The sequence below is a fragment of the Erinaceus europaeus genome, chromosome 14 (genome assembly GCF_950295315.1).
Source record: "Erinaceus europaeus chromosome 14, mEriEur2.1, whole genome shotgun sequence".
Taxonomy (NCBI): Eukaryota; Metazoa; Chordata; class Mammalia; order Eulipotyphla; family Erinaceidae; genus Erinaceus; species Erinaceus europaeus.
This window is the reverse complement of record NC_080175.1, coordinates 24,248,341-24,270,087: the sequence shown is the minus strand read 5'-3', so window position 1 is coordinate 24,270,087 and position 21,747 is coordinate 24,248,341. Positions and strand designations below refer to the sequence as shown.

General features: G+C 42.5%; 2 protein-coding genes and 1 long non-coding RNA gene across 3 annotated transcripts in view; 2 read left to right on the top strand and 1 right to left on the bottom strand.

Moving 5' to 3' along the window:
- The window catches only part of CFAP43 (cilia and flagella associated protein 43), a 114,242-nt gene extending 112,862 nt beyond the window's left edge, over window positions 1-1,380 (bottom strand). Inside the window, exon 1 of the mRNA XM_060171372.1 lies at window positions 1,294-1,380. Within this exon, the coding sequence (XP_060027355.1) occupies window positions 1,294-1,358 (65 nt within the window). The 5' untranslated portion in view covers window positions 1,359-1,380. The remainder of the gene's footprint in view (window positions 1-1,293) is intronic.
- A 253-nt stretch (window positions 1,381-1,633) lies between these two features.
- LOC132532638 (uncharacterized) lies at window positions 1,634-4,965 on the top strand. The gene is made up of 2 exons (XR_009544560.1): window positions 1,634-1,710; window positions 4,659-4,965. It is a non-coding gene; the product is annotated as an uncharacterized LOC132532638 (long non-coding RNA).
- A 2,946-nt stretch (window positions 4,966-7,911) lies between these two features.
- Window positions 7,912-19,908, top strand: GSTO1 (glutathione S-transferase omega 1). The gene is made up of 6 exons (XM_007530414.3): window positions 7,912-8,066; window positions 8,247-8,355; window positions 13,440-13,662; window positions 15,560-15,658; window positions 18,590-18,696; window positions 19,681-19,908. Exons 1-6 carry the CDS (start codon window positions 8,027-8,029, stop codon window positions 19,832-19,834), a joined length of 732 nt encoding a protein of 243 aa, XP_007530476.2. The 5' UTR covers window positions 7,912-8,026; the 3' UTR covers window positions 19,835-19,908.
- Window positions 19,909-21,747: the final 1,839 nt, after the last annotated feature.

Genomic DNA, 21,747 nt, shown 5'->3' with positions numbered 1-21,747 from the left:
CACTTACGGGGAAAAAAAGGTGAAAAATAACAATGAAAAGAGCATGATCCCAACAGAAAACAAAAACAAACAAAAAATTGGACCATTACCTTTATGATTGATTTTGATTTTTAAAATAATCTTTTAAAAAATTGAACAGTATGCTTTATGGTTGTGTGCTGAGTAGGAAGACTGCTTCCTTATCAAGATAAAAAAGTATGTGATCACATTTTAGACCTAAAAACACAGATAGAGGAGTTCAAAGGAATGAAAACAATATGAATCCCAAAAGTGAACACACAAAAGGAACAAGCTTTGAAGAGTGTATGGTAGGTGTAAGCTAGAAGGAAGGAAAGCCTGAAAGGAGGGGAGATTCCACTTTTATTTCAACATTAAAGACATGCTGAAAGAGGGTAAAGGCAAGTGGAAGAGGGGTAGTGTGTAACACCGAGAGATTGGAGAGTATGTTGTGTTGAAGTAGTATATAAAAATTAATTGCAAATACTTGTACCAGGTTTTTAGAACATCTATAAGTTCTCCAGGATGGAGACCTTCTGGCATTTGTATGACCCTGAAAGCTTTAAGCCTTTTACTACCTCTGCCCATCTTATGGTCCTTGCATACTCAATTGTGAGTTATTAGCCAACCTTTCTTTGTGTACTGTTTGACTACAAAAAATAAACTGCAGAAATTCAGGGCCCAGAACTTGTGGCTTGAGCTACTTCTGCGTAGGCGCCAATAATTTTTTCCCTGCGTCCCAGATATTGGATTCCCGGTTTATGGCGTAAATAGAGGAAGGTAAGTAACGTTCTGGACTAAAGAAGGAAACACCACCTTGAATCTATGCAATGCTCTGCTTTTCAAATGCAAATCGAAAAGTAGATTAATTTAAAGTTAGTTGGTGAAGCTTAGAAGGAAGGGGGTAGCAGCCCTAACTATGGAGGAACTCGCCAAACACTTAAGCATGAGGTGGGGGCTGTCAGTAGGGTGGAGGTGGTGGAGTTGGGGTACTAGTGGGGGGGGAATGATAAAGGGAATACTAGATCAAAGAGTAGAGGCAGAAAGGGGGGGGGTAGCACTGGTAAATGAATGGTGGCTGAGGGTCCCAGAAAAATGGCACAGATGCAGAGAGACAACTTGAGGTGTGGGGTGGAGAGAAAAGGACCCCCGGAGGGAGTCTGCACAAAGGCTTTTGGGCGGGGAAGGTTAGAGGTGGAAGTTTCCGGGACACCGGGTCTAAAGAAAAGGATAAACGGGGTCAGAAGAGTTTCCGCCAGCCAGCCAGAAGTCAGTCGCGGAGTGGAGGACACGCACCTCACCGACAGAGACGAGGTGTTGGCAGAGATGCTGGCGTCCTCTCGCTCCCGGCCTTGAGCCATGGAGATGTTCCCCTCAGGCGGCTCGGGGTCCGCAACTGCAGCTGCGAGGTTACTGTGCGCCTTCCAAGCCCTCGCTGTTTACACCCGTATCCAGGAGACCGTAACCCCCACGCCCATTGGCTCTGCCCTGCCGGATTGATGGACGCGTCGCCCGGCTTGGCCAATGAGCGACTTGTAAGCAAAGCGGGGCAGCCCCTCTGGGCGGATGTGGAGTGCCCAGCCAGCGGCAAATACAGACAGTCTGAGTACGCATCAGTGGCAGCGGTCGATACCCTGTGTTGACTGTGCCAAGAAGCTTTTCCAGGCATTACTCAATTTACCCTTTAGGTTCCCAAATGTGCCCTTTTCACAGGTAAGGAAAATGGGAGGAGAAATCACTTGAAAAAAACTAGTAGAATTTAAAGTCTGGTCTAGGGAGTCAGGTGGTAGCAGCAGCGGGTTAAGCGCAGGTGGCTCAAAGCGCAAGGGCTGGCATAAGGATCCCGGTTCGAGCCCCAGGCGGGGGAGTCGCTTCACAGGCGGTGAAGCAGGTCTTCAGGTGTCTTTCTCTCCCCCTCTCTGTCTTCCCCTTCTCTCTCCATTTCTCTCTGTCCTATCCTACAACGATGACATCAATAACAACAATAATAAGACAAGGGCAACAAAAGGGAATAAATTAATTAATAAAAAATAAATAAATAAAGTCAGGTCTATTCTATATAATATTCAAATCCTTAATATTTTATTTCAACTTCAAGTGTAGTCTCTGCTACTTAACAAATACCTGAAAGCCTCTGCAAGGTAATGAGACAGGCGTCACCGAGGTTTCTAAGAGTCAGGAAGAGGATTCTATTGATGAGGAGAAGGTGACTGATAGGAGTATGACCAGATACTCTGTAGTTAGTTCTTTACCCTACCATATTCCATATAGATAATTTTTTTTCTTTTTCTCTAAGAAAAAGAAAGTGTAGTTCTGGGGCAGATAGCATAATGGTTATGCAAAGACTTTCATGCTAAGTCTCAGGTTCAATTCCCCTCAAACACCGTAAGCCAGATCTAAGCAGTGTTCTAGTAAAAACATGTCCCATCCGGCGGGACCTTCAACGTGGGTAAACCTAGGAGAGGGAGTGAGGACAAGGACAAGAGGGAGAGGGAATGAGGACAAGAGACGCAAGAGAGAAATAAGACAGGATTCTGATCAAAAACAGCACAAGAGGTGCTGTTTTTAAGCCGGGGTGAGGGGGAGGTTAGCAGTTGGGAGCAGTTGGTTGACGTGGCATGTTGTCATGGTGATCAGCTGTTAATCTGGAAGGTCCTGGGTGATTCATAGGGAGGTGGGCGAGTTACCTGATTTACGAGAAACAGTACAGTGGTGACAAACAGAAACTTTTGTCAAGACTCTAAGGAGTTGGGAAAAAGAAACTTATCTTTTAAGCAAGGCCCTCTGTGAACAATGGCTATGTGGCCATGCCAATAGCAACCTTGAGGGCACATGTGGCTCCCCACAAAAACAAACTAATTCTGATAGTGCCCTAATTCTGGGTAACATCCACAAAGTTTATCCTTCCAGGTAGTTGAGAGGCTAATTTTTTTCTCATGAACATGAAGGGGATCAGTTGACCTCAGCTCAAAATAAACTACAGGTCACCATGATACATTTTAAGGAGACCTGCTCTAAACCAGATTGTCAGATTGTGACTGTCTTAAGTCATCAAACCCTGAGGGTTTCTGGGACTGTATGTGGTTGATACCTGGTAGGTGATCCCTAATCTCTTTGTAGGGCTAGGTCACTGGAGGAGTTGGCCTTTCTTAGTCTAGAAAGAGACAGATTATCTCAGGGAATGGACTGGGAAGAGTAAGTATAGAAAATCTTTTCCAGTTATCACTCAAAAATATTTACAGATATTGGAAACAATTTTAATAGAAAAAAAGAAAAAAGATTAATTTATTATACATATGAGAAGACTACAGATGAGGCAGAGGGAAGGGGAGGGAGGGAATCAGAAAGGGGTGGAGAGATGTTAAAGCATTTTAAAGGCTAAAAGAACTGTTGACAAAAGTAATGAAACAAAAGCAATAAATTATTCCTACAAAGATGGATTTATTCAAAAACATACAAAAGAAAATGAACATCCTCCTCCTTCCTTCTAGAGAAAGCACTCTCCTGGATTCTGCTTGTTCTTTGCTTTCCAGTTTAGCTCATATGCATGTGCCCTAAACAATATGCCGTCTCATTTTTCACGTCATTAAATCTAATATGTATATTTATGCCATATATATTATGTTTTACTTGTTTTTATGACCACTATTATGTTTCTGAGATGTATTCACATTGTTAACTGTAACTATAATTCATATTTTCATTCTTATATAGTTGTCCATCACATGGCTATACCATAATTTATATATACGTTATAGTCTTACTTTTAATACCTTCTCCCCTTTATCATTAGTTCATTTCATTTATTCCCATGCATTTGTTTTTGAGATGCTTAAAAAAGATTTGTCTTTATGAGGGAAAAAATGAGAGAGTGGGGGAGAGAGACCAGACTACCACTCAACTCTGGCATATGTAGTTCCTGGGATCAAACCTGAGGATTCAGACACTCCGACACATAGTGTAATTTTTGTCATTTAGTATCCTTCTTTTATTTTTGATGAGAAAAATGTTTTAAGAAACTGTCACAAGGATAGTTATACTTCCCCCCAAAAGGGATATCAGCATACCTACCTCCACCAACTCTTTACATTTTTAAATGAATTTTTTTTTTTAAAAAAAAAGCCTTTTTTTTGAGAGGGTAAGACAAGAGGGAGAGAGAGAGAGACCGAGACCAGAACACTGTTCAGCTCATCTTGGGCATGTGATAGTGCCAGGGACTAACCCTGGAGCCTCAGGCATGCAAGCCAGGTGTGCTACCATTATGATACCTCCCTGGGTCTAGTATGTTTCTTGATTATTTACTAAGCATAAATATGTAACAAACATTTATTTAATACTATTCTGTTCCAAGAATTGTCCTAAATGCTTTCTTTAAGTTTTTTATATTTTATTTTAATGATACTCACATATTATATATATATATATATATATATAGAGAGAGAGAGAGAGAGAGAAAGAGAGAGAGAGAGAGAGAGAGAGACTAGAGTACTGCTCAGTTTTGGCTTATGGTGGTACTAGAACCTCAGAGACTCAGGCATGAAAGTTTTTGCGTAACCATTCTGCTGTCTCCCCAGCCAAAGTCTTCATATATTTCTTTATATGTAATTTAGTCTTCCTTCAAACATCATAAAGCATTTCATTTTTACTACTTCATTTTACAGAGAAAGGAACTAAAGCATACAGGGAACTTGCCCATATCCATATGGATTCACTGGAAATGTACGTGTTGAATTACCAGTTTAAAGAATCAAGGGGCTGAGAGATCCAGTCAACAAAGTGGGTACCTTACCAACCATGAGGCCCTGGGTTCAAGACTCTGCACCATGTGGGGACACCATTGACAGTACCAGAGAAGCTCCATGGATGAATGGTGGAGTGGTGTTGAGTTCTCACCCTTTGACCCTGTCTGCCTGCACCCCTCCCCAATTACCTAAATTAAAAGAAAAAATAAAAAACAAATGGAATCAAGAGGTTATTCCCCAGGTGTGAGTGCATTCCTGGTACCACATTTTAAAAAATGTAATAGGTGCCATGGAATAGCTCACTTGAATAGTGTGCTGCTTTGTCATGTACATGACCCAGGGTCAAGTCCAGCCTCCAATGCACTGAAGGAAGCTGAGAGTCTATGATATTTCTCCCTCTCTCCTCAGCTCTCCTATCTCTCTGCCTTTAAAAAAGAAGAAAAAGTCATATATTGAAGATCTAATCTCTAGTACCTCAGAATATGACTTTATATGGAAGTAGATTCATTGTAGTTATAATTAGTTTAGTTATGAGGGCATACTGCAGTGTGTGTGTGTGTGTGTGTGTGTGTGTGTGTGTGTGTGTGTGTGTGTCTGTGTCCAGTATAAATAGTGTTCTTTATAAAAAGGAAATGAGAACACAGACATGTACACAGGAACTGTTGTCCGAAAGTCACAAGAACAGCTGCATGGAAAAGAAGGGCTTTATTGTTGAAGAAACAACCAGTTTAGGGTGTAGAGCAAGTTTAAGACAGAAAGAAAGAGAGAAAGAAAGAAAGAAAGAAAGAAAGAAAGAAAGAAAGGAGGAAGGAAAGGGAAAAAGGGAGAGAAAGAAAGGAACTGGGGTCTGGTTTTATGCCATGTAGAGAGTCTATATCTGCTTAGGAGTTTTTCAGGAAAGCTCATGCATATTTATGTGTGAGAAAGTCAAGATACAATGAGGATACATAATCATACATCATGTATATAGAAAAATGGTGGAACAACATTATCTGGAGAATGCTTTTAAGTTTGGTTATAGGAGATAGGTAACTCCAAGCCAAAGAAGGTTCCACAGTCCAATCTCCATTATTTTGCCAGAGGATTGGGTCCTGATCTGTAGGAAGTTATTAGTTAGTTCAATCAAAGTCAAATAATATTTCTTTCTTTGACACGAAGCAAAGGGGGGGACTGAGCTGCAACAGGGTTGTGATTATTTGATTACAAGAGGATGCTGTGTGATGAAGGGAGAGATGGAGAGATGTTTCTACATTCAAAGAAGACAACAAACATCAGCAGGGAGGAGAAAACCTGGAACAGACACTCCCTCGCAGTCCTCAGGAACCAATCTTTTGACACCTTGATCTTTTTTTTTCCTTTGACTTTTTTTTTCCTTCGAGGGTTATTGCTGGGGCCTGGTGTCTGCACTATGGATCCACTGCTCCTGGAGGCCATTTTCTCCATTTTTTTGCCCTTATTATTTTTGTTATTGCTGTTGCTGTTGTTGTTAGGCTCCAGAAATCAAGAGAGGAGGGGAAGAGAGAGAAGGGGATAGAAAGACACCTGCAGACCTATTTCACCTTCTGCGAAGTGGCACCCCCCCCACACACACACACAGGCGGGGAACAAGGGACTGAACTGGGATCTCTCCGCTGGTCCTTGCTCTTCATGCCATGTGCGCTTAACCTTTTGCCTACTGCCTGGCCCAAGATCTTAGACTTCTAACATCAAGGCTGGATGTTGGCAGACCTGGTTGAGTACATATGTTACAGTGCGCAAGGACTTAGGCTTTTCTGAGTGGTGAAGCAGTGTTGCAGGTGTCGCCTCTCTCTCTCTCCCTATCACCCCTCCCCTCGATTTCTGGCTGTCTCTAGCCAACAAATAAAGATAATAAAAAAAATGTTTTAAATAAACCACTTCTAACCTTCAGAACTGAGAATATATTTCAATTGTTTGAATCACTCAGATTGTTCTACTTTGCTAACCCCACCCTTAGCAAATTAATACAGAGGTGGAGCCAGGAGCAAACCCAGGCAAGAAACAACAGAAATTTAGGAATTTTCCACCTAGTTCTTTGCCCAAACAGAATTGGTCAAAATTCAAACACACTCAAGTGTCACATAAATTACCAGGTTTGCAGTCTGAGTAACAAAACCTCAGCTAGCCACTTCCCACCACATCCCTCTCTTTTCTAATCCCTAAATTAAGGGACCACTTTGATGGATTCTTCTGGCCTTTTCAGTGACCCACAGGTCACTGAATTTATTCACTCAGACCACCTGCTTAGGGCTTCAAAGTTATTAAACTGATTTTTGAAAATGGCACCATCATTCTGAGGTCAATAGTGTTCAGATGGGCGATTTCCTTTGCAGGGAAAGGAAAGGAAAGGGGTAAGATATATGAGTGTCTCTCCTAGCAATGACATTAAGTCAGTAATGACAGAAAAACAGCAACACTATAGTTGAGATGCCTGCACTGGGCACTGGATGAATTTAAGAACAGAAGCTTGGGGGTGGGGGCGTGGCATGTACTCCAGTGATGCTTATGCCCTTGGGCCAGGCCTTGGGGGTGGAGGAGACTCTTCCTGAAGGTTGGTACCACCTGGTCTCACCTCTGACCTGGGCCCAGGTCACAGAGTAGCCCAGCAACAAGTAGTTTATAGACAACTCTCCTCTCTCCCTAGTCAACTCTAAGTCTCCACCCTACACCTGAATAAGAATAGCAGGAATTTTCATGGAAGGAGAGAATGGAAATCGCAGGTTTAAAGGAAGTTTGGGGTGGCCAGGTCCGGAGGCCTTAGAAGTGCCTGGCCTGATTTTAATAACCTAACCTTCCCTAGAGCAAATGAGGTTTTGAACTTTTCTTAGTGGCAGACGAACCAACCAGAAGCACCTGTTGCCGATAGGGACTGAGGGTCAGAGAGGGTCAGGGGTGTACTCGAGTGCGGTTAAGGAATGGAGGCTACTGCGCGGGTCCAGACGAGTGTAGCCACCGGTAGCAGTTTAAACTCGATTCTCACCAAGCCAGGAAGGCTAGTCCTGGATCAGGGCGCATTAGGGGGGCTTCCTCGTGGAGCTCAGGCTGCAGAAGGGGAGAAAGAGATTCTGAGCGCCAATAGTTCGCCCAGCTCGCCCCGCGCGGCTCGGGAACAAGGTTCGATGGAGCTGGTAGCCGCCCCCGCCACCCCACCTTGCTGGGAGGAAGGGAAGGGGAAAAGGAGGAAGAGAGGCAGAGAAGGAAGGGAGGGGCACCGACTTCCTGGGCCACAAGCAAACCCGCGCCTGCAGCTCTTCCCGGGCCGCGCAGCCATGGCTCAGTCGGAGGGGTCCGCCCGCAGCTTGGCGAAGGGTGAGGCCGGGTGGAGGTGGCCTCTGGCCGCTGCTCTGGGCACACAGGCGCCGGGACGGTTCCCAAGCCCAGAGACCTGCGGGGGCTGCAGCGCCGGTCCTCTGAGCGGCGGGGCCTCGGGGGTAGGCGGGGGGCCTTGGGCTTCTAGGCTGCTCTGAGAGCCTTGGTTTCTCTCCGCAGGAAGTGCAGACCCGGGCCCGGTGCCCGAGGGCCTGATCCGTGTTTATAGCATGAGGTTCTGCCCTTTTGCCAAGAGGACACTCCTGGTCCTGAAGGCCAAGGGAATCGGGTGAGTGTCCTGCCGGCGCTTGGGTACTGGGTACCTGGTGCTGTGGGCCTGGGTCTGGGAATCTGGGGGTGGGGAGAGGACAGGCATGATCAATTATGAACTCCCTCCCCGGGATGGGGTATATGCCACGGACGCCACTGGTCTAGGGCACCCCACTTAATAGATTAGAAAAGCTGAGGCTTCCAGTAATGTGAGACGCCGAGATCAACCCTGTTAATCACAGCCGCTCTTTTAGGTCCTGTAGATCACCGTTCCTGGCCCTGTTAATTTCACCCCACTTCTCTGTAATGTTTGGTTTACCCTATAGTGTTTGCTGCTTTATTTTTTACATTTTGAGTAAACGGTGTCTTACCTAGTAGTCGGTAATTTACCTGGGAGGGACAGACTCTGACCCTCTTATCTAAGTGCTGACTGAGCTAATTGCATTGCACATATTCCTATAAATTGGGCTGTTGGTTGAGTGCAGGTGCCTGAAAGTTCCTGTGGTGGGGTGTCTCCTCATTGAAGCCCATGGTTACTGCCTTAAGGGCTATCCACAGGAAGTATGTACTGAGTGACCTTTCTCTAATGTCAAGTATCCATTGGAATCACCTTTCCATTGAACTTTGGGATCCGTTGAATAGACATGCATTCATTTATTATAAATCTATCATGTGGAATGCTCCAGGTAACTCTGAAACATAGGCCTCATTCTCATGTTTTCCTCCTAGTGTGCTTAGGGCTTATAAACTGATCTTAGTCTTCTATAGAGAGAATTGGACTGAAAGAACTGTACTTGAGAAAAGTTATTTGTGATTAGTCTTTACTTTAGTAAGATTTTGCATCACATTTGGATGAAACCAGAATTGACCACTTACTCAAGATCTATCAATAGTAACATCTATATAAAATATAGCATTTTACCCAAAATATTGTGCTATTTACTGTATTACTGAGAATATTTCTCTTACTGTAGTAAGAGAAATCTTGTTCAAATTAGACTTAAGATATATTGTGTTCATATCAGAAAATTCCAGGTGCAGGGCACAGCTAGGAAGAAAATTCTGGGTAATGTACCTCTTTAGAGTTCTGGGTTGAAAACAGCTTTACCTCACTTTTGGGGACAGTTTCCCATAGCATTACTGAAATGATTTTATGAGTTCAGAAAATAGGATAATGGTTATGCAAAGGACTTCCATGCCTGAGGCTCCAAGGTCTCAGGTTTAGTCCTCAGCACCACCATAAGCCAGAACTGAGCAGTGCTAAGATTCAAGTGAGGTGTGATAAGGTGTACTTTACAGGTTGAGCCACTTCCCAGGTCTAGCACATGTACATTTTTTAAAAGATTTTATTTATTAATGAGAAACAGGAGGAGAGAGAAAGAGCCAGATATCACTCTGGTACACATGCTTGAGAGTCCAATGCTTTATCCACCGCACCACCTCCCGGACCACAGCACATGTACCTTTTAACACACACACACACACACACACACACACACACACACACACACTATTATTGCTCTTTTAATTTTATTTTCCCTTTTGCTGCCCTTGTTTTCATTGTTGTTGTAGTTATTATTGTTGTTATTGATGTCATAATTGTTAGGACAGAGAAAAATGGAGAGAGGAAGGGAAGATAGAGAGGGGGAGAGGAAGATAGACACCTGCAAACCTGCTTTACCTCTTGTGAAGTGACTCCCCTGCTGGTGGGGAGCCAGGGGCTGGAACCTGTAACCCTAAGTCAGTCCTTGCACTTCATGCCACATGTGCTTAACCTGCTGTGCTACCGCTGGACTCCCCCGGCTGTTATTGTTCAAACTGACTATTCTTATCTGTGGTCATACCAACCTTAATGTGCCTGATATCATTATCAAACTATTTCTTTGTTTCCATGGGGGCCAACATTTTCTTTTGGGGGGGGAGTGGACTGAGGATCTGACCCAAAGTCTCATACATGCAAAAAATGTACTCTACCACTGAGTTACAGTCCTGGCCCATGGAGCTTACACATTTAAATCCTCAGACTATTATTCTAGCAGCTAAAGCTGAGGAAATAGGAAACAAAAGGTGTTGGTATACATTATTCTTGAGCAGTCTGTTCTACTGAAAGATCATCCAGCTTTGACAATTATTTGAAACCCCTGTATTTCCCTTACATCTGAAGCAAGATACAAGTCAGCTCTAATTACAGTCTGAATATAACCTGAACTTCACCTGTTCTTACTTTTGGGTTTACAGTATGTCGCTTAGTCACACAACTTTTTTTTTTTAAGTATCAGTGCATTGAGAGTCAATCTGAAAGTTTTATTTCATGGGTGGATTTCTAGGGATTCCTTGATATTCTTGTGAAAGTAAGGGACACTTTATTCAAATTAGTTGAAAGTACTGAATTTCAACTACTAGGTTATACAGTAGGTAGCAGACACAAATAGTTGCATCATATATTTCACAATAACGTCTTAGCCAAAAATGAAGTATCCATTTATTAAGCAAATATTTGCTGAATGCCTGTCTGTGACTTTTCTTAATAGCACTTAAAATTTTGCTTTTATATGCAAGATACACAAACATCATGCTTTCACAGAGTTTACATTTGGGGAGTAGCATAATAAACATGTAAATAAGTGACCAAAATAGTTTTAAAAATATTTATTTATTCCCTTTTGTTGCCCTTGTTTTATTGTTGTAGTTATTATTGTTGTTATTGATGTCGTCACTGTTGGATAGGACAGAGAAATGGAGAGGAGGGGAAGACAGAGAGAGGGAGAGAAAGATACCTGCAGACCTTACACGGGTCCTTGCACTTCGCTCCACCTGTGCTTAAACCTATCTATGCACTACCGCTTGACTCCCCCCCAAAAGTTTTTAATTATATATTTTTAAATTTATTATTGGATAGAGACAGAGAAATTGAGAGGGGAGGGGGAAGTAGAGAGGGAGACAGACTCCTGCAGCCCTGCTTCACCACTTGTGAAGCTTTCCCTCTGCAAATGGGGACAGGGGCTTAAACGTAGGTCCTTGTGCACTGCAATGTGTGTGCTTAACCAGGTGTACCACTGCCTGACCCTGTGATTAAAATAACGTTGGCTATGTACCAGCTTAATGAATGCAGTAACTGAGGCTCAGCGCTGATAGATGCTTTCAGCAGTGCTGGCACGGGTAGCTTGGGAACACCTCTATGAAGAAGTGGTATTCTGCCTGGGAAGAGAGTGAGAGAAGGCAGTGGGAAAACAACTGCAAAGGCCCTAAGGTGGGAACAGGGTTGGAAAATTCAAGGAACATTAGAAAAAGGCAACTGTAGCAAGATCATTATGGCTAGAGGCAAAGTCATAGAAACAGGTCTGACAGGTGTGAGACAGTCAAATCAGATGGGTTTTGTAGCGCCCCCTTTTTTCTTTCCTTTCAGTATTATTTCTTTATTTTATGAAGTGACTAAACCGGTGTTCTAATGAATTAAGATACACTCTAATTACATTAATATGCTGACTGAAGATTTTTTTTCCTCCAGGGTTATTGCTGGGGTTCGGTCTGGAATCCACTGTTCCTGGAGGCCATATTTTTCCTTTTGTTGCCATTGTTTATCATTGTTCTTAATTGAGGTCATTGTTGTTCCATAGTACAGAGAGAACTGGAGAGAGGAGGGGAAGGCAGAGAGGGAGAGAGAAAGACAGACACCTGCAGACCTGCTTCACAGCAGGGGGGGAGGTCTCAAACCAGGATCTTTACTCTGGTCCTTGCACTTTGTGCCATGTGCACATAACCCACTGCACTACTGCCCAGACCCACTGACTGAAGATTTTTAACTTTTAAAAAAATTTTAAAAATTTTATTGGATAGGGACTAAGAGAAACAGAGAGAGTAGGAGGAAGACAGTGAAGGAGAGAGACAGACACACCTGCATCCCTGCTTCACTACTTGTGAAGCTTTCCCCCTGCAGGTGGGGACCGGGGGCTTTAACTTGTGTCCTTGTGCATTGTACTGTTCACTTAACCAGGTGTGCCACCACCTGGCCCTATAGATTAAAGGTATTTATTTTGTCGACGTATTAGTATCCCAAGGCTTGCTTCATTGAACAACTGTGTCCATTGACCCATACAGGCTTAAGTGATTGAAGAACAGTGATTTGATTTGCATAATGAAGGAGACTTAATATGCAGCATTTTCCTACATGCTCCTATGTTATTTTAAATTGGGAGGTTAGTGGTTTATAGTATATTTGTTGGCACATGAGTAAAATCTCTTATCTCACCAAGATAGGTATCTGCAAAACACAAACTTCAAATAAGGTCCATTATCATATATCAGAACCTGAAAGCCCTTCTCCCCCCATCCCTCTCCCTGTCCTTCTTCCCTCAAGTCCTTTGCTTTGTTTCAATACACCAAACCAGTCCCCTTTCAGTTCAGGCTTAAGGTGGTGCTGGAGATTGAACCTGGGACCTTTGGTACCACAGGCATGAAAATCTTTTTGCATAAGCATTATGCTGTCTCCCCAGCCCAGACCAAATATCTTTGATTGCCATGGTTTAGAATGGATGCTCCTTGCCATGAGGAACAGTGGAGGGTTGTCAGCAGCACAGCCTTATTCAGTTTGCTGTTGTTTAAGCTCTGCTTGGAGAAGGGCGGAGTTGTGGGACACCCCATAGAGCGCACATTATAGTTAGTGCACAAAGATCCACCCAGTTCAAGCACCTAGTCGCCACCTCTGAGGTGGGAAGCTTCGCAAGCAGTGAAGTAGTGCTGTAGGTCCCTCTCTTCTTTTCCCATTTCTCTCTGTTTATGTCTCTAGCCAACAAAATTTTTTTAAAAAAAGCTCTCCGTAGGCATTTGGACAGCATAGGGTGTCTGAGTCCAGTGATGATGGAAATAGAGAGCATTTGGGAGCAGGTTAGGAGCAGGTGATGTTTTGAATGAGCTGGCAGTAGTGAAGCTGAGAGGTGGATGAATGAACTGATAGATCTTGCTGACTTGATTTGAGGAAGAGGGGCCAGGGGAAGGAATCAAGGCCAAGCTGACTCCTAGATTGGGGGTCTGATGAGTGAAGTGCATGGCAGAGCCAGTGAGGACCTTGTCAGAAATACAGTGTTTCACTGTCTTCACTTTTAGGCATGAAGTTATCAACATCAACCTGAAGAATAAGCCCGAGTGGTTCTTCAAGAAGAATCCCTTTGGTCTGGTGCCGGTTCTGGAAAACAGTCAGGGGCAGCTGGTCTGTGAATCTGCCATCACTTGTGAGTACCTGGATGAGGCATATCCAGGGAAGAAGCTGTTGCCGGTTGATCCTTATGAGAAAGCTTGCCAAAAGATGGTCTTTGAGCTATTTTCTAAGGTGTGTGCTTAAGACATTTCCGTTCCTCTTTAAAAAAGAAACATTGTTTTAAAGCTAGTGGGTGCTGTCTTTATAATTTCATGATTTGGAAGAGGACAATGGAGCAGGGCTATGCTCTTGTCAGCTCTGACATGTCCTGCAAGCTAGTGACCTGACTCCTGTTTGCATCTCCTCAGTTCACTCTTCTCTCAATTCCTTATACTCTGGCCTTACTGAAGTGTTCAGCTTTCTTTCAACTCTTGCTGGAAGACTCTTTTCCCATTCTCACTTTGCCTGTTTACTGTCTACATCATCCTCAAATACAGATCTTCCTGCCATTGTGAAGTCTTTCATAAGCCAAAATAACATAAAGCACAGGTGCAATTACAATTAATTCATATGGAAAAGTTTCGAATACTTTCAGACTCCAAAAGTAATCTACTAAGTCATACTAAGTCATGCATCACACCTAAAAATATCACCAATGAGTGCTATGTAGATACATAACTTACATAAAGTAGCTCCTGGGGCCAGGATGTAATACACCTGATTGCTCAATCTGATGATGAACATATATATAGATCCACTATATGTGTGTGTGGTCAGTGGAGATCTGACAAACCCAAATCATGTGAAAAATAAATTGAGTTGCTTAGAAATTAAGAATATGGGCAAGAGAGATAGTGTAATGGTTATGCAAACAGACTCTAATGCCTGAGGCTCCGAAGTCTGAGGTTCAATCCCCTGCACCACCATAAACCAGAGCTGAGCAGTGCTCTGGTGTTTCTGTCTCTATCTGCATCTCTCTCTCTCTCAAAACAATAAAATTTAAAGAAAAAAAGATTTGTTAAAAAAAAAAAAGAAATTCAGAATATTAAAAAGGTAACTGGTAAGGAAAGACAGTATGGAGCATGAAGTCTTCAAGATCAACTTGAAGAATAAGCCTCAGTGGTTCTTTAAGGAGAACCCCCTTTTTCTTTAAGGAGAAAGCAGAGATGAAAATCCAGGTAGGCCCATACGGACAGAAGGGCTGCCTGCAAGCCTTCATGCAGTCTAGCGTGTACTGGTGTGATGGAATTTCAGAAGGTTCTGTACTTTGGCAAGTACCTGTTTAAGGGATGTTTAGACATCTGCAGTGAGGTGATACCAATGACTGGAGTGCTAAACCATGCAAGCACGAATGCACCGGACACTATACTTGGGGCCAGTGGTTGCTTACTATCAGGCTAGTTTTGAAATGCTCTGGCCTAATTCCACTATTTGTTCAGCCTACAAAAAGTTCTGTGAAACTCAGTCATTCCACTCATATTTTTGACTTATAAAATCATCACCAGTAAAGTACATTAGGCCACAATGCTATTTCTCAGAAGTTTCTTTAAATTTTTTTTTTATTATCTTTATTTATGTATTAGAGACAGAGACTGAGAGGGAAGGGGGTGATGGGGGGGAGGAACTTGCAGCACTGCTTCACCACTCTCAAAGCTATCCCCCTGCATGTGGGGACTGGAGCCTTGAATCTGGGTCCTTGTCAAGTGCCTCAACCAGGTATGCTACCACCCAGCCTCCACAAAGCTATTTCTAAGATTAATACATGGCCTCTGTGAACCCAGAAATCAGTGCGCTTTTGAAGTTTCTAGACCATCTTGATGTTGGAACTATGAGGATTCTATCATGCTTCGTACAGGAGATCAGTATAATTAACCTCAGCCTGACAAACTAAGAAATTATTTTTTTGTTAAAAAACAAAACAAAGAGGGGCAGGGGTAGATAGCATAATGGTTATGCAAAGAGACTCTCATGCCTGAGGCTCTGAAGTCCCAGGTTCAATCCCCTACACCACCATAAGCCAGAGCTGAGCAGTGTTCTGGTAATAAAATAAAATTGGAAAAAAAAAAAAAGAAAATTATTTTTTGTTTAGGTACCATCTTTGATGACAAGCATTCTTAGAAGTCAAAACAAGGAAGAGTGTGTTGGCTTAAAAGAAGAGTTGCAGAAAGAATTCAGCAAACTACAGGAGGTAATTAATTCTCTTTATCAAAAGTTATACTGTATCCACCCTCACCCCCTTTCTGCACTTTTCTTAATATTTCCATTTCCTGAATCATTTTATATTAATTGGTAAAAATACCAAATAAGAAATTTGTTTAGCAGCCTCGGAGGGGGTGCACTGGATAAAATGTTGGACCTTTAAGCATGAGGTTGATTCTTTCTCTCTCTCTCCCTCTCCCTCTCCCACCCTTCCTCTCACTCTCCTTCATAGTCTCTCAATATCCTAAATACAATCCCTGGCATCACATGCCAGAGTGATGCTCTGGTTCTCTTCTCATCCTCTCAATAATTCATAAATAAGTAAATCTTAAAAAATAAGATAAGAAAATTTCAGCTCACTGTAACTTTACACAAGCTGTTGTATTTATGACATCAGTAAATCACCTACAGTTTATTTTTGGCATGTGCTTGCTTTTAAAACATTTTGCTAAACTTATTTTACAGTTTTGGCAATTTATATTTTTCTGACAGGTTATCCATTTTATCTAAGTTTTCAAATGTACTGGCATAAAGATGTTCATTATTCCCTAATTTGAAAAAGATCTTTGCATTCAACTACTGTAAATGCATACTCATTCCCAATATAGTCTCTGTACATTTCCTCTAGTTTTCTTAGTATTGCTAGATTATCAGCTTTTCAAATTATAGAAGCTAGTATATTCTCAGATGTTTGTTTTACAACTTCTTTTCAGATTTTATCTCTATTACCCATTTAATTCCCATAATTACTTTAGGCTAACTATTTAACTAGCTCATGAGTTGTGTACATGATGCATCTTAGTATTTCTTGATGAAAAAAAAAAAAATCCTACATGCTACCTACTTAACCCTCATTTACTATTTTTTTTTTTATAAAAAAGGTAACAAATTAAGAGTTAATCTTAGGTATTTTACTTTTAGCCCTTTTAATGACTGTATATCATATAATTTGTTCTAATTTGCATTTCTCTGATGACTAATGTAATTGAGTACTTTTAAAAAATAATTATTGAGCCCCTGGTCACCACCTGCAGAGGGAAAGCTTCACACGTGGTGAAGCAGGGCTGCAGATATCTCTCTGTCTCTCTCCATCTCTATCTCCCCTTCCTCTCAATTTCTGTTTCTACCCAATAATAAATAAATAAAAATAATAATTATTGACCATTTAGACATAAAAGTCTGATGGAGGCAACGGCTGCTGTCAGACAGTCTGAGCAAGCCAGGACTGAACTGAAACTTCATCCTTTTTGTACAGTGGCCAAGGTGATGGCACGTCTGTTGCCAGACAAAGTTCAAACAGACTGGAACCTACTGCATAGCGGGAAGTTCTTGACTAAACCGAAGCTATTTGTTTTTAATTACATTGATAATTTGAGGACTTATTGGCTATACTGCAAATACACAAATATTACCTGGGGACAATAGAAAGAGATCCCCAGGGGAAATACATAGTGACAGCAGTTATGGCAGTGAGTGTGACAAGACTAAAAATGGCCTAGGAGCAGAAGCTGCTGTACCCAGTGGGAGGCTTTCAGAAAAAGCTACTTGTCAGCACTACAGCTTCTCAATTAGCTGGACTCAGACCAAAAACTTGCAGCATGAGTGGCAGACTGTGATCTCCATCTAAATATTAAGAGGCCGTATTGCTTACCCTCACCCACAAACACCCTGCTTCCACTTACAGGCATCCATGATGAGTTAAATTAGGTTGTGTAGTTAAATAGCTAATGTTAGGATAAATGAGTAGAAGTAAGTAAACTTTCATTAGCTAAAAGTAAGTGAACTTCCACATATGTAAAGGTTAATCAGAAGAGAGCCCCCAGCAGAAGATTTCTTTAGGTGGACAGCCTACTATCATATAGTTAGACCCATGGTTAAGAAGAAAAGCTATTAGATTTAGTTCTAGGGAGAAATGTTTATTCATACAGAAGGTCAGAAGTGGGAGATGGTCAAATCACAGATAGATGATCATTTCAAAGGAACTTTCAAGGGAAAATTTATACTCCCGACCAAGGAAACTTTCAAGGGTAGATTTAGTCTACCCCAGACCCAAGAAACTTTCAAGGGGAAATCAAGATACCCCAGACCTAGGGAACTTTCTAAGGAAAATATACTTATAATAATAATAATGTTGTCTAAGGTTATTTTTGATGTTAATGAAAACAATTATACATGATGTCATCTGTATCTTTCATGTTAATGAAAATAATCTTACATAATGTCAACTATATCTGGGCAAAAAGTGTTTAAATAATAAACCTCTGCAGACAGAAGGCCTCTCTCCTGCACTTGAAGCAGCGGATGTGTCTCTCACATCATTCATCTCGCCGACTCCCCCTTTCCTTCAGGGACTCTTAATTACTTTTGCCGGGGCCAGCTCCCGGCAAAAGTCCACTTTGAGATCTAAGAGTCATCCCCAATTTTCTAATGGATTGTTTGACTATTTTCCATCTTCTCAGGAATTCTACGTTTAATAGAAATCTTTAGGTAGGATAGATAGCATAATGGTTATACAAAGAGATTCTCAAGTCCAAGGTTCAATCCCTCTCACCACCATAAGCCAGAGCTAAGCAGTACTCTGGTAAACAAAAATAAATAAAATAAGATATATTAAAAAACATATATAGAGAGATCCTTTTGTTGCCTATGTGCACAACAAAGATCATGAATGTTGTGGTTTATTTTTTCAGTTTATTTTGCTGATTTGCTCCTGAACAACAGAATCAGTTGGAAAAAAAAAAATCACAATGTTCATGATCTTTCAGATTCTAAAGCTTAAACTAATCACTGTCAAAAAAGTCATCTGGGATACATCAGGGAAAAAGTCATTGCTCTCACTGACTCTACTTAACTTTCATGATTTCTAATGGTATCACTGGATGCACAAATAAGAAGTCCTCTTATACTGTTTAATGCCCAGGTTCTGACCAATAAGAAGACAACCTTCTTTGGTGGTGGTTCTGTTTCTATGATTGACTACCTCATCTGGCCCTGGTTTGAACGGCTGGAAGCAATGGAGTTAAATGAGTAAGATATTTGAATATTTTGTACATAAGGGTAACTGTAAAAGCATATATTGATCTGTTTTCTAAACAAAAATTAAGATATTTAATACAAAGCATATAAGTGGGAACAAGCAGACTGGACTGTCACTTACCATGTCATAGACCAATACTTACCACCCCTTTCCATCCTTGGGGAATGGGGTGGGGATGGGAGTTCTGACATGTCAAATGTGTTAAAAATCAGTTTACTCCAGGTTAAAAATCCACGAAGCTAGGAAGTCCAGCGGCTTAAGCGCATGTGGCGCAAAGCACAAGGACCGGTGTAAGGATCCCAGTTCAATCCCCCAGCTCTCCATCTGCAGGGGGAGTCGCTTCACAAGCGGTGAAGCAGGTCTGCAGGTGTCTTTCTCTCCCCCTCTCTGTCTTCCCCTCCTCTCTCGATTTCTCTCTGTCCTATCCAACGGCGACGACATCAGTAACAACAATGAAAAACAAGGGCAACAAAAGGGAAAATAGATATTTAAAAAAAAAAAAAATCTGTGAGGCTATACATTTTTATAAGGATGGCATGAAGCATTGTATAGCCAAAACTACATCTTAATTTACTGGCACGATTCCCTACACTGTTTTCCAGAATCCATGTTTTGAAGCTTGACTGCCATAGAGGTTTCCTCCCAGTTCTCAGCACTTGGAGCTGTTCTGAGTTACTGTTTATCACCATCTTGCTGTAGAAAAACAATATAGTGTTCTTGGTTGTCTTTCACATTCTTATTTTTAAAAAGTTTCCATTCAGGTTGAGTAAGTTCTCATGCTGAGTGAGCAAGCCACTTCACTCTAAAGACTGTTCTTCCATGAAACAAATATGGAGCATTTTCCACATCATATTCTATGATTATGTGTATTTCAAAGAAATGTTAGAGGCAAACAAATTGCAATTATGATGATTAACATACTTTATAATACCTTCCTAGTTAACATAGCTCACACCTTCATGCTTTCTTCACAGGTGTGTAAACCACACTCCAAAACTCAAGCTCTGGATGGCAGCCATGAGGGAAGACCCTGCTGTATCAGCCCTCTTCATTGAAGCCAAGGTCCTGCGGGGCTTCTTAGACCTCTACCTGCAGAATAGCCACAAGGCCTGTGACTATGGGCTCTGATGGAGGCAGGACTCAGCAATGAAGCTGTGTCTGATATTTTCCTTCACTGTCATGAATAACATCCTTCTATTCTACCCAGTGCTCTCAGGTCTCTTTGAGTTATGTTCTCTGATTTGACTACATGGTCATTTTACTAGGGTTTCCTCAAAGCACTCCTGCAGGAATGTACGCAATGTCATTTTGGGGTGCTCAAATGACTGCATGGGTTCTATCACAGTCTATTCTGAAAACCTCTAAGTCATCTCCAGTAAGTACTGTCATTCCAAGTTAAATTTCTAACAGCTCATAGGATATTTACAATTGGATATTTCAATTTTCATTTCAAATTTGTATTCTTGGTCATGAGTACAGAATACTTTTGTCATTCTTCCCTACCATCAAGTACATTTCACTGTCATTCTTAGTCCCATCATCACCACTGAAAACCAGACCTGCATCACCTCAGAGCCAGGTGACTAGTTGACCTATTTGACTCTCCCCACCCCCTTCAAATCCTTCCTATGAACCCCCAGGCTGGAGAATAGCAAGTATTCTATGTATGTAATTAGGTATTGTGAAAAACAGCTCATCAATTCCATCTATAGGGCTGGATGAATAGATGCTGTCTCAATTCAGAAATGTTAAAGCCACCTCCTATATGCTTCCATTGCCCGCTGGGCTTCTCAACTAATATCATATCACCTCCAGGAGAAGGCCTATCAGACAGCATCATTTCATTCCACCAATGACTGAACCCAGATCCCAAGGTTTAAGATGCAGAGGCAAAGAGCCTATTGCTCTTATTTCCAGAAGAAATGTGGTGGTGGGCACTGCAGACTCGCCCCACTTCAATCAGGCTTCCTGTACTTATTTTTAAGTTGACTCGCGTGGGTAAACCTCTAGATAGTCTGTTCTTAGGCGTCGAGGTCCTGGTGAATGTTTGGAAAAGAACCATTTTGCAGATGGAATATTGTACCCACATGTCAGCGACCACTACCTCTCCCTTCTCTCCCCCAGTAAAGTGACTTTAACTATAGAGCGTTTAACAATCACCCAAGGCTCACCGCTGGGGATCCGATTCTCTAAGTCGGGGAGAGCCCCCCAAGCCCTGGTGATGCAGGTCATGGGCGGCCGCACCCCGAGGGGCGGCGGCGAACGGGTTGACTTCATAAACGACCCTCCCGCCTCCCAGGCAGGGCCACTGCCAACGTCCAGGCTGCGGCAGCCGACCTCAGCCGCCGTCCGCCTGCCCCGCCCTCCGGGCCCAGGTAGGCTGCGGCGGACTGCAGTCGGGTATAGACCCAGGCGCCTAGGTGCTGCGACAGTCACGACCCAGGCCAGCCGCCCACACCCGCAAGGACGCGCAAGGACGCGCGCCAGAAGCCAGGAGCGCGCCTGCCGGTTGGCTCCGCTCGCGCCGCTTCCGCTCGCCTCGCCGATTGGCTGAGGCTCCGGGCGCCGAGACCAGTGGCGGGTAGGCTCGCGTTCTAAGGGGCGGTTCCGAGAGGCCGCGCCTCCGCTCTGTCCTCCGAGCGCTGAGTAGGCAGACGGGCATCTCTCGTCTCTCCTCCCTCTAGTGGGTCGGTCCTACGTAGGCTGCGTTTAAACCGGAGAGAAGCTTGTTGATTCTGACTTTGGACGTTTTTTCACGAATTTGGGGACCCAGGCTAAGACTGCCAACTTTGTTTTTCCTGCATTTACAAGTAAAACCCAGCTGCTTACCTTTACGCACGTTTCATCAAAGATTTTCTTCATCAAAGTTTTAACACAAGTGCAAGGACTAGATTCAAAATATAAAGAACAGGACTTTTTTTTATAATTCCTTTTATTTAGGGGCTTAATGGTTTATAGTACAGTTATTGACATGGATTTATTTATTTATTTATTTATTTATTTATTACCAGAGCACGGATCAGCTCTGGTTTATGGTGGTG